Consider the following 18,802-nt stretch of genomic DNA (forward strand, 5'->3'; position numbering starts at 1 on the left):
AACTTAGTTAGTAGTGCCACCCAAACAAACTCCTTCCTCCAATGACACAATATGGAATATGCCAAAAAAAAACCCCTTTAATATAGGGGAAAATTCCTACTTGGCCCCTAGAGCAACCAGCATTCACTCATATTGTGCTGCGGGTAGGTGGGTGGGTCGCTGGATTAACAACTGAAGCAGGAGGGAGGGGCCAGCTGCCCAGGCCCCATCCTCCTGCTGAGCCTGATGTGAAACACCAGTTAACACAATATTAACTGGTCTCTCATGGGGGCTTCAATTGCTTGCCCCCAGTCAAATCATTTGGCTGTTGGCAAGGCTTATGGTTGTCTACCTAATGTCCTGGAACATCTAATCCATAATGCAGTGTAAACCAGATTGAACTGTTTTTGCCCTGTATGCAGTTGGGGAATGTTCCAGAGTTTTTGTGAAACTATAGAGCAGCTTCACACTTTGGTCTGAATGTAGACAGCATGATCAGCTCCAAGGTAAACTGGTCCACTGTTCATATAGATCAGCTCCACCATCCCCTTTCCCTGCACTGATGATTGCATGGGGTGGATCAGGCCTGTGTAACTGTTGCTGCTGCCAGATAGCTACAAAGCTCCAGAAAAGCTCTTGATTATCGTGGTGCCTTGTGCTTTCAGCACAGGCACCCACATCGTTTGGGCACTTCTGCTGATGCCCCATGATGGCCAGGAGTTCTCCTGGACTTGTGTGGCTGTCCAGCAATGGCAATAGTAACAAGGAAAGTAGGGTGACAGTTTAGCTATGCTGAATTGTCTTTGGTGTGGCTAGACCATGTAAACTTCACCTTACTTCCAAAACTACTGGGATTAGTCTGGAACATTTCCACTCTAGAATGACCCTGAAATAAGTGGCCAGTGTAGATAAGCACTAAGCTTTCTTTTAAGGGGTAATATTTTTTAATATTACAAACAAACAACAAGGTTCTAGTCCTTATCTTAGAAAGATCTCATTTCCTCTTCTACAAAAACCGATCAAAATCTCTGTACAATTGACAAACAATCAGATCTATCTCATTTGTTTTCTATAATATCTTGTGCCTTATACATATATTTTAATCTAGTTTTAAAATGGATGTGTTTGCCATTGTTTTGTTTTTTTTAAACAGTCAATGATCATAAACTGAAGAATTCACAGGATAATTTTCTGCTTCCTTGGCTGCAAAAGTTGGTTTTCATTTTATGTCAACACCACCTCAAGAAAGTAACCACAGGACATCATGTGTATACTGATTTCTTTTTAAATGGCTGCAATAGTGACAATTCTGTGCTGTGGTTCTTTATTGAACCACAGCTCAGTGGTTCTCCACTGAGCTGTGTGTTAGTGAGGAAAGCTTTTGTAAACATGCTCCTTTTCATCTCCTGTATATTTAAGAAAAATTATATTACTTCAGTAAATTACTTTGACATGGGGCCAAACTATATCGGCATTTTGTGTTCCAAAATGTCCTCTTTTGTTAAAACAATATTAGTGTGAAAGGCAAGAGGTTCCAAGACAAACCTCAAGACATCTCCCCTGAGTGAACAGAGCTTAAAGAATAAATTAAGAAAGAAAACACTTACAGAATTTGGAAAGCTAATTTAAAAAATCATAGAATGATATAGTTGGAAGCGGCCCAAGAGCTGTACAGTCAAATCCTTTGCCAGCACAGGAATTCAGAGCTAAAGTATTCCTTACAGGTGGTGTTCCAACAATAGTTTTAATATCTTTGATGAATGCATCTACCATCTTCCCAGACAGTCTATTTCATAGTCAACCAGTAATATAATGACATGCTGAAGTTATCCATAATTGAACAGTAGTAGAATGATGGTCTAGAACTCAAAACTACTACTTTCAGTTATGCATGACTTCCTCATGTCATTATATTCATTCTTAAATGTAACTTGAAAAGCTCATTTCCACAGGGACAACTTTGAACAAACTCAACTGAGCCCAACTCAAAAAACATTTCTTCCAAAACATTCCTTGGGAATACTCAAAAAAGTCAAATGAAGATGCTATTCATAACTAAATTATTATTTTTATTTAGTGAGCCAGTTTTAAATCTCCATTGAAGGAGACTCCACCATCTTTTGTCATAATCGACAGTATTCCAGGCGGGGTCTGACCAATGCAGAATTTAGTGGTATTATTACCTCTCTCAATTTATACACTATTCTCTTGTTGCCTAGAATCACATTATCACCTCCTGAAATATTTTGCTACTGGATCCTTCATTTTCTTTGTGAAAGTTAAAGGTTGGCAGGCATCAACAGTGAGTTACATTAGTCTATGTAACACTATTGTAACCCACATGTTTGATCATTATAGGAGGCTACCAACTTCACAATTACCAAAGACCTGCCAAACACATCTTTACAGCTTCCCCCAACATGACTATTTCACATTGGGGAATGGCAGGGGGTTGCAGAGATACATGCTATTCTTCAAGGATCTCCTGAACAGTCCTAAAGGTTACTAAAGTTTCCTGTTCCAGTGTGCCCGGCTACAGGAAAATAGCTGGACACATCTCTGCTGATCCTCATGCTCTGCAATGATATGAAAATAGCTGTTTTGGGAGGGACAGGTAAAGGTAAAGGTTTTTCCCTGACATTAAGTCATGTCCAACTCTGGGGGTTGGTGCTCATTTCCATTTCTAAGCCAAAGAGCTGGCATTGTCTGTAGACATCTCCAAGGTCATGTGGCTGGCATGACTGCATGGAGCACTATTACCTTCCTGCCCATTGATTTCATGTTTGTATGTTTTCAAACTGCTAGGTTGGAAGAAGCTGAGGCTAACAGCTGGAGCTGACCCTGATCCCTGGATTTAAACTGACACTTAGGTCAGTTTGAAACCAGTTTGGTAGAAATCAGTTTTTGCTGTGTGGATGATTAAACTGAAATGTCTAGAACAGGTTTGAGGCCAAGTGAGAGATTACACTAATTGTGAAAGGTGGCCTCAAACTAGTTCAAGAATCCACAGTGTGTCTGTTTCTGTTTCTGATGGAAATGCACACCAGCATTCCAGAAACATAGGAGGCGGCGGGGGGGGGGGGGGGGGAGGGGGCGACAATGATGATTAGCACTGGGGTTAGGCAGTTACCTATCCCTGGGGACTAATTGACCCCTGCTACCCTGTCATGCATTTGGGGTGCTTTTTGACACCCCACCCCCACCTCCTACTACCAATTTTTTAATGAAGTCCAACATGGGCAAGTGTCTACCATGTGCTTTGCATTCTCAAGGGCTGATTTTGCCATGTGACATGGTTAATATTTGGGACTCACTAATGCACATTTAGAGATTTAACTTGAACTTTCCCCTGACTTCTCTTAATGCAATTTAAATTATTTAATTTGCACCACAGCATGCTTTGGCAATGTGTATTTTCTAGCTGCTGAAGTTTGTAGTCAATATGAATCTGCATTAAATTATCAGTGTAGATGTGCCCCTGGCTATGTGCCAGATGTACATCTCCTGATTCAGCCATTGTTCATTATGCAAAAACATAGACAGAGGGAAAAGACAGATATTCTCCATTTTGAGCCAGGCCTTAGTTTCCAGAAGTCCAGGCATGACTTGGAATATGATAAGGCTTCTGAAACTAGAGTTCATATTTCAATATATTTCAAAACAAAAAAAATGTAAGTAACAGTGGCACAGAATGCAGACAAACCCAAGGACACATATAAGATATGTCTTTCAATTCTAGTGAGTGAGGAAAGTTGCCCTGGATAAGTTTTTGTTCCCATAGCAACAACATGCAATGCAATGATTCTAGGAGGCCTTTCTCAAACTTTGAGGACCATAAAACTATTTCATTGACTGTTATGCTATGTACTGTAAATCTACACTCATGTAGTTATTCCACATCATGCCACATTGCATATCTTCATTAAATCCAATGCAGAATGTGAAGTAGCTATACTTGTTGAATTCTGCTTATACAGCAACAGGATAAATACATCCATGATCAATGGTCAAAAAAAGTGCAACCACATGAAAAGAATTTAATATGTACATGTTAAAATCTTCACTATTATCAAATAGTGAAGATCATGGAAAAGTTCCCTGAAGTTTAACATGAGATTTGGAGGGTGTTTAGTATCATAGCAATAGTGCCATGATGGTGAATATGTAATATAACTGATTATGGAGTAGCTGTTGTTGCTGCTGTTGTTGCTGTTGTTGTTCTTGACTTCGGGAAGCTCTAAAGTTAACTTATCGTGGGGTTTTCTTTGCAAGTATTTTAAGAGGGGGGTTGCACATTCTTTCATAAAGCAACATTTTCTTCATGGAAGATAATATTTCAATGTAAAAAATAATAATTCACAGGAAAAATGTGGTTATTAATATTAATTACTGGGCAGAAAAAACACTAATTGGAGTGTGTTCTGCATAAAGTTCACATGGTGATTTGCACAGAAAGTGGTATTTTCTGTGCAGAAAGCATTTTTTATACAGAAATTAATATTTCTGCAATAATATATTATTTTTAATTCATAAAATTTCTGTTTTCTGCACAGAAATAACTATGTTTGAATTTTTAATACAATAAACCCTAAAATGTGAATATATTTCAAAAACTGGATTTTGAAAATATTTTTGCAAGAGGAAGAAAACCAATGAACTTACTTATTGCTACTTTGAAGAAGAAACTTGGAAAGAAAATGACCAGGCAATATACAGTATCTTTTTTGGTAGGAGCCAGGAAGTAGAAACATGGTGTCTTGCAGCGAGTGGGCGAACTTCAGATAGTTCAGGACAGTAGCACTGGATATTTAAATACCCATTACTCAACATTTCTAGCAGCTTCCACGCGGCAACTTCAATCTAATATTGTGTCCCCAAAAAAGAGTCCATATGCCGTTCATCATTTCCCACATCTACCATGCAGGTAGGCTATTTCTATAGGCTATGATCTGACCCATTTTGGCCTGCAAATTTAAAGTGCATGGAATTAGCATCCATGAGCCCCCGCAAAGAACATTTGCCTACCAGCATTCACAGCAACCACATCAAGGCTTTAAAAGTCTTGCATTCATTAAAGAAGAAGAAGAAAAGCATTTCTGTTTTTATGTCGAACTCTCTGCTGTTAGGAACTGAAATATCAATGAAGTCAATGACTGTGACAATAACTTTTAAATCTGAGCTATTTCACAGTGCAACTTTATTTTTTCTTTCTAAAGGTTTTAAGAGAGAAATAAAGGGGACTACATTTTTTTCATAATGATCATTTGCATGTGTTCTAGTTTCATCTCGAGCAGCAAAATTGTAAAATTTCTATGACTGTCAGGCCATTTTAATGAGTTGGAGAAAAGTGTTTTCTTATAAATTATTCATCCCCTAGCTCTTCTATTTTCAAGCCTCTCCCCTTTGCTATATGACATTAGTGTGCCATTTTTTGTATAAAAAGGGGGCGTTAAAATACACAAGTTACCCCAAATGTCTGAAATCTGATGATGGCCAACATTTTTCTGTGGCAATCCTGTTCAATTTTTTTAACATCTGAAAATGCAGGAATACACAAGTTAAACAGCTGTCACACAGGAAATGGGCAGGTGATTGTTATCTGTTCCCCAGAGGACAGAACTCCATCTGACAGCTTTAGTTACAGCAGGTTAGATTTCAACCTACTGAAGGTAAGAGTAGATTGATCACACAATGAAAAAAGTGAAAGGTTAGTGGGTTCTCCTTTGCTAGCAGTCTTCAGGTTGGATATCCATCTGTTGGGGATAATTTAGCTCTGGAATATTCATAGAGGGAGTTGGATTACATGATGTAGAGTCATAAATGTTGGAAGAGACCATAGGAATCATCCAGTCCAACCGTCCACTATGCAAGAATATATAATCAAAGCATTCCTCACAGATAGCCACCCAGCTTCTGTTTAAAAACCCTCCAGAAAAGAATATTCCACCACACTTCCAGGCAGCATATGTATTCCATTGTCAAAAAGCTCCTACCACCAGGAAGTTTGTTCTAAAGTTTAGGTGAAATATTTTTTGCTTGACTCCATTGCTCCATGTCTTAGTCTCCAGAGCAGCAAAAAATAGATTGTCTCCGTTGTTAATATAACATCGTTTCAAATATTTAAACATGGCGATCATGTCCCCTCTTGTCTTTCTCTTCTCCAAGGTTTACTCAGCTCCCTAAGCTGCTCCTCATAGGACTTGGCTTCCATACTTTTTACCATTTTGAGTGCCCTTCTCTAAACACATTTCAGCTACAACATTCCCATGACAGTGTGTGTTGGTCCTCCAGGGGATGTTCATAGATTTCTATTCATATAGCTTTACCAAAATACACACGTGCACTATGATCTGCATCAAAAGTTGGATGATCATTATTATATATGCACATGATAGTTCACTGAGATGGTAATATTTTTGGAACGAGGTCTTGTATTTATGAGCTCATAGGCAGACCTGGTATGAGTGAGAATGATCTACAAGACAATGTGCTTCTTCTTCATTCTAGCTCACCCTATTCTTCCCATTTTCCATTTTTCCCACAACAGGGAATGGATACAGTCATTCATACTTTTAAACATTTCACAGATGTAAACCAAAACACATGTGACCAAGCAGCATCAGAGTGCAGTCAAGATGAGAAAAACTATTAAGAAAAGTACACAAGATAAAGAGGCTGAAGTGGTGGTGTTGATGGTGATGGGGTTGCCTTAATCTACTGGGAAGGACAAGATTCTGTTCTCTCCTTTCTTCCCTACTAACTGAGCAGAAGCTACTTTTGCATATTGAACTTGGCTTACATCAATTGACGTGACAGAGAGAGTACGTGGGAGAAGAAAAGAAAATCTGGGACATTTTTAAAGCAGCTGAAAAAGTGAGAATTTGAACTGTCCCTCTGTAACTGATTGAAAGGCATGAGTGATTTATATCCACAAAATATGCTCAGTTCTTACTGGGCTATTTTGGAGGTCTCTTCATTACTCATGGCTGAATGATACAGTTTCCCATGAATTTTCCCAAAGCCACCAATAGCTGTCTCTTGGGTGAGGTGTGGTGTTTGAGTGGGGAAATTTTTGATACATAAATCTCAACACTCAAATAATGAGTTTGTTATAAGAATCATGATAAGTAAAAGTTGTCTATCTCTGTTCAGAATGGCTTAGACTCTTCTGGATTTTCTCAGGAAAAAAGCTTAAACATTTTCCAAAAACCATTTGAAAGACCTTTCCTACTATTTCTTGGCTTTCAAAGCATTTAGCCTAACCTATTCTGTAGTTATTTTAGAAGAGAAGTGAGAAACTGGCTGTGTTTGTGCTCAGAAATTCCAGTTGCAAAGGATTTAGGACCAAAATGAATAACCTCCCCTTCACATTTATCCCACTCTGCTAGAAAATTGACTTTAAATCTGGTGGTCAAGCACTAAGGATACACCAGATCACATGTAGCTTCATTTCCACACTGCATTCTCTTTTCTGCTTATTTTTTCCTTAAAATTCCATCACACTTGCTATGAACTGTAGAGACAATGTCATTATGGAGAGGAATGATTTTAGATTAGTTCCTGCTTTAAAAACAGATCTTTTCTTAACCTAAAACAGGTTGTGGTGGTCAACAACATGGCAAACATTAGGTTTGTGCAATCAAAGAAAATAAATCAGTACTCATTTCTAAAGTAAGGTGACAAATCATTTCTAAAGTGTTTCCAAAATATCGTTAGGGCTCTATATCATAACTATAATGATATAACAATTTTTTTGTTAATTTTTTTAAAGTAATTGTGCACAGTGGGAGAGATTCTGGGGCTCCTTTCTCCCTCATTTTTAGAGCTATTGGGATGAAACTTGCTACAATGGTAGATCATATTTATCACTGTTACCCCCACCCCAAGTTTCAGAACATTTCACTCATTCACTGATTTTTGAGAATTTAATTTCTTTTATTAATAACATTTTTAAAAGCTACAAGAGTTATCTCCTTGAATTTCTATTTTCAATGATATAATATAACCAGAGCACCATTCCCTCCAAATTTCAGAAAGATTTGGACATCCACTGATTTTTAGGGAATTTTAACCAACATAAACTTAACAGTATTATTTCACTAGAAGACTCCAGGGGCCATCCAGTCCAACACCCTTCTGCCAGGCAGGAAAGGCACAGTCAAACCACTCCCAATAGATGCCCATCCAGCCTTTGAAATAATAATAATAATAATAATAATAATAATAATAATAATAATAATAATACAGATCCCAAATGTAGACTCTGCAAGGAAGCAGATGAAATAATAGATCACATCCTCAGCTGCTGCAGAAAGATCACACAGAAAGACTACAAGCAGAGGCATAACACCGTTGCTCAGATGATTCATTGGAACTTGTGCCACAAATACCTTCTGCCTGCGACAAAGAACTGGTGGGATCACAAGTCAGAAAAAGTTACAGAGAATGAACATGTCAAGCTACTCTGGGACTTCCAAATTCAGACAGACAGAGTGTTGGAGCACAATACTCCTGACCTCACGATCGTGTTAAAAAAACAAAGTATGGATTATCGATGTTGCAATCCCAGGTGACAGCAGGATTAAAGAGAAACAACTAGAAAAGCTGACACAATATGAGGATTTAAAGATTAAATTGCAAAGACTGTGGCACAAGCCAGTCAAGGTGGTCCCAGTGGTAATCTGCACACTGGGTGCAGTTCCTAAAGACCTTGGCCTGTACTTGAACACAATTGGCAGTGACAAAATTACCATCTGCCAGCTGCAGAAGGCCACCTTACTGAGATCTGCACGCATTATTCGCCGATACATCACACAGTCCTAGACACTTGGGAAGTGTCCGGCATGTGAACCAGTATAACAGCCAGCAGAGTGTCTGCTGTGGACTCATCTTGTTGTGTTTCAAATAATAATAATAATAGGAAGCTTACTAGGTAAACTTTGGAGTTACTGCCTCTCAACTTTGCCTACCCCACACTGTTGATTCAACTCCTAACAATCCCTTTTTATCTCAAAATCTCTGTAGAGAATGAACACAGATTTTCCCCACCAAAACTTTCAGGGAGGAGGAGGAATGAGCAGCACAAGGCTGTAAGCAGAATTCTGGGAAATGTAATTTGGGAAAGCGAGGACTCCTGTGGCAGATAATTCAAAAGCTAAACTCAATTTTCCAGAATTTTGCTCACATCAGAATGCTGGAGTTGTCTTCATTAAAGCTTCAACGTGAGTGTGGTCTCTGCCTATCTCTCTGGCCTAGCCATGTGCCCAAGGGATTTCTTCCTTGCCCAGCTATCCAGCCAGGCATCCCTCCCTCCATCCCTCCCTCACTATCTCCCTTTGGGAAAGAGCAAGGCTTCTCCCTCCTCTCCAGCCTCACCATCCTCCTCAGGGCTCTGTGGGGGAAACCAAACCCAGCTCTTTTGGGGCAGAGTTGGTGCCCGCGATGGAGACCTGGAGCCATTTATGAAATTTACATAACTCATCTGTCATAGGTCAGTATTTTGAATCTTAAGTTTTTTGCGTGGCCACCCCTCATGTTTCCAAATATTGCTTTATGAATCTTATGAAATAGATGCAACAAATGAGTTACAATGTTTTGTAAAGCTCTAGCAAAATGCTTCCATACTCTAGAAGAGATCAGATAATATTAAGGAAAAAGCCAGTTTTCGATGGGTGAAGGCCTTAAAGATCTCAAAATAGCCTTGATGACCACATCCAGTCCTGAGGCCTCACTTTTGCTTCAAAGAAAGAAAAGAATGCCACTCAAGATGTATCTGAGTTTAGGTATAAGTCAAGCCAACATTCAAAGGGATTTTGACTTGGATTGTACATCAGCAGTAGCTGCTGCTGCTACTATGATCATTATTAATATTGTCACTCTATCATTGTACTGACACTTGAAGGAGAAAAAAGGAGACATCTCTGCTCAGAGGACTTACAACCTAATTTGTCACAAGAAAGATCAGAGAAAAATGAAGGTGGCAGAGGCAGGAGCAAACAGGCCAAGAAAGTGTTGTCTTTTCATGGCATACACTAGGTTTGGTTACAATATGGCAAGCAGTTATGACAACGAGGCTAAAGATCCATGGAGAATATAGCTTTTGTTTCTAGGGAGATTATGAAGCAAGTTAAGTGAGAGTGCATCGGGCATAAAGGAGACACCTAAGAAACAGTTCCATGACTAAGGTGAAGCAAAGAAGAAAGCAGTGGCAACAAATCTGATATGTTGTGGAAGTTACATAGATTGGGTTTAACCCATTTTAAGGCATTGATATTATTTCTAAATGTTCTGAATATCAGGGGTTCAAATCAGCATACCTTCTTGCTGTGAAGTGGTGTCCTCAGGAACAAAAACAACATGCAGACACAAAGCTGTTTATTCCAAATGGAAGGCTTTTCTTTTTCAAGTTTCAGTAATGGTACAAATACCAACACAGTGTTTACAGTGTGTACAAACTCTCCCTTTTCTATCTTCATCCACCAACCTCCAACCCTCATCAGATTATACAAACTTATATGTAATAGTCTCAGCTCTCTGCTCCCACACCCCAATTATAGTAAGACCTGTGGTTAATCCTGAGACACTGATTCTATTATCACTTAAAGAAATAAATGGTAAATCATTTACACATCCTGACACTGCAAATCTGCATGCCTCTTTTTGATTCCTTTTAATGATCAACATAGTGGTAGATTTCATCCTTGTGAATATGACCCCCTTCTCCTCCACCCTCCTCCTTCTACACATTTGATACTGCTACTACTATACAGTAGATGGAGGGCACATAGAGCATTTTTAAAATGGTTGGTAAAACATGATAACTTGATAACTTATTCAATCATTTGTAACTTTTTGTGTAATTGTAGCATGTAATTGTGAAATATATAACTTTGAAATTGGATTCATTATTTTGAAACACCCTATATATCTTAATATCTGTTGCCCTCCAACCCCCTGAAATAACGAGCCGGCACAATAAACTTGGATTTAAAACTGAGCAACTTTATTAAATGTTACCGAATTAACCTTTAATTTGTAACTTGAATCGAACTCTCAATTGTCATCTATGAATTTGGTGAGACATAAAGCCCATATTGGTGGTCCTTCCCAACCACCCCTTTAACTGAATTTAGGGTGAAACACCAGGTCCCCAGCATAACTAAACCTGGATGACCTAAAAGGGAATGCGGTGGAGAGTTCTGCACCAGGAATGCTTGAGGTCATAGTCTCCCATTCCTAGGCCATAATCGTTTACCCTCGCCGGGGATGTATGAATCCTAGGCGAGGGTTCATGCCTCTGGCCTACACCAAAACCGAGGTGCCTTGTGGTACACACTAAAAATATGTGATTCCCTTATGAATTCCATTGACAAACCTATTTAATTGACCACACCTCCCAATTTGCCACTATACACAGTATAGGGTAGGTGAAAAACCCTCCTCGAACATAAGAGGGAAAATATTCCTACCCGGCCCCACTAAGCGACCACATAAGCTATACTGTTAGTGGCGGGCGGGTGGGTCAATGACCAAAAGGTGAGTGACAATGGGTGTAAGTAGCTTCCTAGAAGCCCCTCCCCCAATCAACTCTCTTTCAGTGGGAGGGGGCAAAGCCACTTCCCTCCCCCAGCTGCACCGGGGGGAGGGGGAGTTTATTCTGAATGCACTGCAAATCAATGCTATTGGACAATTCCATCAGATAACTTTTTGTATCCCTTCTCTCTTCCTTGTGTACAATTTTGAAGACTATGTCCCCTTTACAGTTGTCATGATGGAAGACCTAGAAAATGCCAAATGAAGATATATTTGTCAGAAGTCTATAAATGAAACCAATGGTACCAGTTCCTCCCTAAATTACAAATCCTTGGATTTCATACACATTGCTGTAGCAGTTAATTTAGAATCATTGTTCTATAATTGTGTGATCTGTAACAGCAGGATATCATTGGATTTATGATGTCTACAGGTCATTCTTGGGTCCTTCACATAACAGAATTTTTCCAGTGGCCATACTGAATGAAGCAATTGTTTTATATGATTTGTTTACATTGGGTTATTTTTAAGTTAATTTATGATGTTTTAGTTGATTATGTATTCTGTGTGTTGATGTATATGTATTGGTGTTTTTAAACTTTGTACGCCGCTTTGGGTCCCACCTGTGGGAGAAAAGTGGGATAGAAATTATTAATATTATTATTATTAATAAAAAAAGTTATGCCCTGAATAAGATTTGGGATCAAAACAGGCAATTCAGCCCCATCTCTCAGAGTGGACACCACATAGCTAGGGAACGTACTCCTTCTTACAAATATTCTTAGCTCAAGAGACACTGCATAGCCCTGAGTGGGAAATATATTAAATCTGTCACACGGCAGCATTTGCATATATAATCTACTCTATGTGGTGCTGAAGGTTTATCCTGTCAAATAAACTCACAGTAATAATTTATGCCCCCCCCCCCTCTCAGCAATCAAGCCAATACTTTGGAAATATGTAAATGGTTGGGATAGAAAATGGCAACACGTTGGAGCAAGTAGCAAATCTTCATTAATTCCATTGGCATCTATTATATTAACAAAACCCATTTGGAGTCATTGGTACTAACACAGAAATGGCTGGAGAAGCTGCTTTAATTACTCTCATAACTGTGAAGCAAAAGTAATATACACATTATGTAATGTCTATTCTTTTTTTAATAAAGAATATGTAAACAAATCCTTAAAATAATTCATTCTGTTAGTTGCTGGGGAAACCTTATTGTTGATATGACAACCATGGCCAAGTAAATCAGATCACAGCTTGCTTCCCATGTACTTCTTACTTTGGTTAAGAGAACTACTTTCCATCTATTATGCGACAGTGACATCTAGAGAAAAGGAAACAAGGGATAAGGAAATGCATTAAGATTGGTAGCTGGCTCATAACAGCACAATACGGTTTGTTTCAAGTGATTCTGACTATATCTGTCTCCATGCTACAGATGGAAGAAAAAAAGTTGGCCTCAACAGTCACACAGAAAGTAGTGTGTTTATATCTTCTGAAATGTCATGAAAAATGCACATCTTCCCTTAAGCTTCACAGCTCTGTATTGTGTTGGGGGTATTCCCCAGTAATGATGCATGTACATAACAATACACACATTTAAAAATGTGAATGGAAAGAGAAATGCACACAATTAAAATGCACACATTCTATGCACCCACACACACTTCAGTCAATGGGAAAAGGTTTTCTATAATTAGACAAATTGCAGAAATAGATGTGCACAGTAGAAAAAAGATGTGAAAAAATAGGAATTAATTTCAGTGCAGGAAAAGATATGAACAGGATGAGATTTCAGATAGGATTTCAGAGAAGCTCAAAGAGATTGAACAGAGAAATTTTCCCATTTCTAATTCATATACTCATCTACAGTATCTTTAAAAAAAAGATTCTCCTTGTCATTCCAACTTCTTAAACAATGTTCATATGATGATGGGTTTACATGAAGGAGCTTACAATCTTGCAGAACTACAGGCAGCAGGGTTAGGCTTAAAGGTAGGGGTATGTATTAATCATATCAGAAGCGAACCAAGGATACAGTTGCAATGTATTCAAAAACACAAACAAAGTTTAAAACTTGGCATTATTCTAAATGTCCTTTGACCCGTAGCTGACCACTTGGAGTGCCTCTGGAATTGCTATTAGAAGGTTCTCCACTGTGCATGTGGCAGGGCTCAGACTGCATTGTAATAGGTGGTTTGTGGTTTGCTCTTCTCCACATTCGCATGTCATGGACTCCACTTTGTCACCCCATTTCTTAAGGTTGACTCTGCATCTTGTGGTGCCAGAGTGCAGCCTGTTCAGAGCCTTCCAAGTCTCCACGGCTTCTGTGTGCCCAGGAGGGAGTGACTCAGGTGGTATCAGTCATGGATTGAGGTTCTGGGTTTTAACCTGCCACTCTTGGACTCTCGCTTGCTGAGTCATTCCTGCGAGTATCTTTGTAGAGCTTAGAAAACTATTTCGTGCTGCAAGGCTTTGACATGCTGGTTGATATCCAAACAGGGAATAGGCTGGAGATGTCACTGCCTTGGTCTTTTCATTGCTGGCTGCTACTTCCCAGCGGATGTTAAGTGGTTCAATATTGGCTAAACTGTATAATTTTTCTAGTGGTGTAAGGCGTAGACAAAAGCTAGGATTAAGCTACGGTTATAAAACTATTGTAGATTTTAAATATACCTAGCCTAAGGCAAGGAGCACTACCTGCTTTATCAGAAAATGTACTGTTAAATATGATGCCTATTAAAAGAAATGCACATTGATGAATGACGGCTGTCTTCAATTTCGATTGCATACAATGTTCAAGACACACATTTGCACATTCCCGGGGGAAAAAACAGGTTAGTGAATAGCATAGCATGATGTTTACTGTTTATTCTAACTTGCATACAATGTTCAAGACACACATTTGCACATTCCCAGAAAAAAAACAGGTTAGTGAATAGCATAGCATGATGTTTACTGTTTATTCTAACTTGACAGTTTCCACTAAAGAGGGAGATGGCTTTCCGGTATCTTGTTTCTTTGGCAGCAAGAACTTTAACAGCAAACATTTTTTATCTCTAACATATGCATATTCTTCTTTGGCTGTAAGAAAGCCCCCGTTTTAATAGCTACTATAAATCTGATCCAAACAAAGATGAGGAAGAATTTCATTCTGTTTACATTTTGATATGAAGGTATCTGGTTTATACTTCCAGAATCAATTTACAAACCAGAAAGTGGTTACTGCTCAGTATTGGCTCATCTCTGAAAGGTTTAGTTCACTAAACAAAAAGGTGTCATTTAGGGGAAAGTACACACAAAACCTCATACATTAGATGAAAGAGTGAGGGGGAAGTGGGAAATAGAGAAAAAGAAGACAGAGAAGGATAAGTGTTTTGTTTTAAGGATATTTAAAAATATTTATCCTAGGCAAGCTTGCATACAAAATGCACATACTAAGCAAACTTGCACCTAAAATTCAATACTGTTTTGGCAGGTTTTCATTAAGAATTGTAAATTGAGGTGGTATTGAGGTGGAACAAACTTAGGAAGAGAAAAATGAGAAATAGAGAGAAGCCTAAATGTATCTATTCATTTCTCACTTTTATATCCCATTTTTCTTCTAATGAGCTCTGCACCCCCAACATGGATCTCTTCATCCCTATTTTAACCCCACAACAAATCTGTAAAGTATGTCAGGCTTAGAGAGAGAAATTGACCAAGGGCTAGTTACTTGCTGAATTCTTTGGCTTCAGGGGGATGAACACACAAGTGTCCTCTGCAGTAGGCATCTCTTCCTAATCTGAATCTATGAAGCCGTAACAGTTTTCAAAAGTTTGATTATTTTAATTGTATACATAAATAAGGAAAAAAGAGTGTAGAGGGAGAAAATGAAATGTGGTGAATACATTGGCTGTAATCGACAAATCCATTAATATAAACTGGCTGTGCTACAATCCTGTCTGGCTCAGCATAGCACTGTAGTTTTGTATGCTTACCAAGGGTGCAGATACCCTGTATAATTAATGCAGTTTGATACCACTTTAGCAATCCAGGGACTAAGAGCTTAGTGGGGCATCAACACTCTTTGGCAGAGAGGGCAAAATACTTTGTAAAATATACTTCCTATAATTCACTAGCATTTAGCCATGTGAGTTAAAGTGGTGTCAAACTGCATTAATTATACAGTGTAGAATTAATTGAGCTATATATCCCCTCCTCAGTTTATCATTCTTGTTCTGGTGTCCCTAGCCCCACATGGCCTTGTGGTGAGTGGTCAGGATCTGGAGAATATCTGTCCATTTTACTAACTTCAAACAGATAATTTGGAGTAGAGAGGTTTATTACCTGGCACCATATTAGAGGCATACTGTGGAAGATCTAAGCACTGATGCAATAACTTGCATCTGGCTACAGGGGCAGAGCCAGGCATTTCTCTAATCCTGACTGATCCCAAGGCATGAAATGGCTATGTGAGAATGCGTCATAGGCTGTACTGTAAGTTCAGATGATAGCATTAGGAGAAAGTTATACTAATTTCTACACCCCCCCCCCCCCCAAATAAAAAGAACATGCACATGTTGGGAATTATAATCCAAAAAAATCTCTTCTAGTATCTGGAATAATTGTGGGTTCTTCTAACTGCAAAGATTGTGTTTAAATTTGGATTGACCTCAGTGATATACAGCTAGGAACAGTTAACCCCTGTAAGTTGCAAGAGCACATCCAATATCATTTCCAGCAGGCTCGGATATATTTAATGAATGCAGTTGAGGAAATGTTTGAATAATCCACAAGTCTCTCAGGACCTAATTTAAAATATTCCCACCCCTGTTTCACCATTGCCACATCTGACAATCCTGCTAATAGCACATTTCTAGGCAAAGTTAGTTACTCTAATTGCTGATTCTACCTTATTAACAGTTCTTCAGAGCTACTAATGCTACAGTTTTGAGAATCAGCATTTTGCTTGCTGTGTTGTGAATATATTTTTTTTAAAAAAAAGGCATTCATTGGCAAATTTTTTTCATTATATCAGGGCAGTACTTTTCTGTAGGAAGATATTTTAAGATATATTTGGCTTTACTCCTTTATGGAATAAATTATTTTAAATTAAATTTCTTACAGAAAGACGATAAGTACAAATCAGTTCCACTACTATTTTAACCCATAGCCAAGTTTTGCTTAACCCAAAACTTTGAAAAGTTACATTTTTTATCGCAACTACCTGAACCCCGGACCCAGCATAGTCATTGTTAGAGTTAGCAACTATTGGATGATGATGCTCACTGATTGCTAATTTATGTGTGTGATTTTTATAGGAATTTTGGCACAAGCATTTGTAAGTAAAACTACACATATTTAATAAAGGCAATTTTATTTTCTTAGCTAGATTTTGTATATTTGTGTATGCACATGCACACACAACTGTGTGTATGCGACTGGATGTTGTTCGGCTTCTGTCTTGATTACTCTGCCTGAGATATTTCCTTCTATCTGACTTGTTTTCCAACAGTCACTGCATTCCTCAGCTCTGCATTTCACAATTTTATATTGCCACCAAAGTTTCACCTAAAGTAACATATGGAAATTAATCTGATGTTGGTAAGGTTTTTTTGTTTAGTACCTTATGGCATTGAATGTTTGTCGATCTTTGTTGTAAATTTCCATGATTTCCTATGGGGAGATAGGGCAGGATATAAATAAAGTTTATTATTATTACTCACAGGGCTCTCTGGATGTAGATGGAGTGCAACTCGCATTGTCCTGTTATTACCCACCAAACCCTTCCAGTATTTTCTGTTGGCCACAAGCGGTAATTTTCCAACAGCCATTGTGTTCTTCAGCTCTGCATTTCACAGCTTTATATTGCCAAAAAGGTTTCACCTTAAGCAACATATGGAAGTAAATCTGATAGGTTCAAATGTCGAAGAGTGGTAAAATCCTACATATACAGTCTTATATAATCTGAATGGACATGCTCCCGTATATACTCATACTGTTGCATCCCTCAAAAGCAAAAGGCATTAGGATAAGATTAAGATTGTTAATGAGCTCCACACATCTGTGCACTATCCAATTGTGCTCTTTATCTCACAGAATATAGGAAACTGCTATTCACACCATTCACACCATTTGGCCATTTACTGTTGCCCACTGACCAGTGGTTCTGCATATTCAGTCTTGCAACTGGCCTGCTGCTACTGCTTCCTGGTGTGTTTAATTGGAGATGCTAGCATTTGAATATCTACATTTGAAGTCTATCCATGTTATCATACTGGATATTTAACATAAGCAGCCCCGATCTTCTGGTACCTGCAGAATTCTGGGAAATATAGTTTAGGGTGGGGCCTTTTGAATACACAGCTAACAACAACAACAACAACAACTTTATTTTTCTATCCTGCCTCCACCTCCCTGCAGGGACTCGGGGTGGCTTACACAGGGCCAAGACCAAAAATAGATAATAGCAAATAAAATACATATTCTACAACATCTTAAACCGGATGAAACAAATAAAAAACATATAATCCAATATAATAGCAGTAAAAACCAATTTAAACATAGAATAATAACACAAAGGACCACCAATTAGGAGAAATAGAATAAAATGGGGGCGGAATAGGCGAAAGTGCAAAGATATGTATTATTGTGCCATTTGGGGTGTAGAAGGAGAAAGTGCTCAGCTAGATAGGTCCTTACCTTCCCAAACAACACTTCCCAGAATTATGCAGGTGCCAGAAGAATGGGGCTGCCCATATTAAAGTCCCAGTGTGATAAGGACATTAGTGATCCCTTTATGATAAGTATGTAATTCTGGAGACTGGGTGTGTGTACATGTAAAAAATGTTCTTGGTTTACAGAGTACTCTTGAAAACACATGGAAAACTGCCGCTGATGTAAGATGTGGTGATGATAATATTTTGCCAGTTTAACAGAAGCATGCAATTTCAAAACATTTTGTGGGTGGAACATAAAATCTACTAGTTTTTGATTGAAGGTTGGTATTTGAAAATGAAGAAACATCCATATATCAAATGAAGAAGTAGGTCATAAGATTGTTGTGGGAAAGCTTACCCAAAACATATCGGCACAAATCTATACTGTGCACAGTGTGAGTTGGTGAGATTTTTGAAGCTTGCTATATCAGATCCCCAGTGGGTGAAAGCTAGTTTTGGATAGCTAAATATTTCTTAGTCTAGTGACCTTGTTTCTTTCGTTTGAAATGAAAGGTCCTGATCTCAACAAGCCTGTCGATCAGGGTTCTAAAAAGCAATATCATTTCAACAAAGGAGATCAG

The 18,802-nt window shown here is 38.5% G+C and overlaps 1 protein-coding gene across 1 annotated transcript in view; it reads right to left on the minus strand.

Annotated features, from left to right (window-relative positions):
- Positions 1-10,959: 10,959 nt before the first annotated feature.
- The window catches only part of zbbx (zinc finger B-box domain containing), a 98,555-nt gene continuing 90,712 nt past the window's right edge, over positions 10,960-18,802 (minus strand). Inside the window, exon 22 of the mRNA XM_008106076.3 lies at positions 10,960-12,844. Within this exon, the coding sequence (XP_008104283.1) occupies positions 12,707-12,844 (138 nt within the window). The 3' untranslated portion in view covers positions 10,960-12,706. The remainder of the gene's footprint in view (positions 12,845-18,802) is intronic.

The sequence above is a fragment of the Anolis carolinensis genome, chromosome 3, assembly GCF_035594765.1.
Source record: "Anolis carolinensis isolate JA03-04 chromosome 3, rAnoCar3.1.pri, whole genome shotgun sequence".
Lineage (NCBI taxonomy): Eukaryota > Metazoa > Chordata > Lepidosauria > Squamata > Dactyloidae > Anolis > Anolis carolinensis.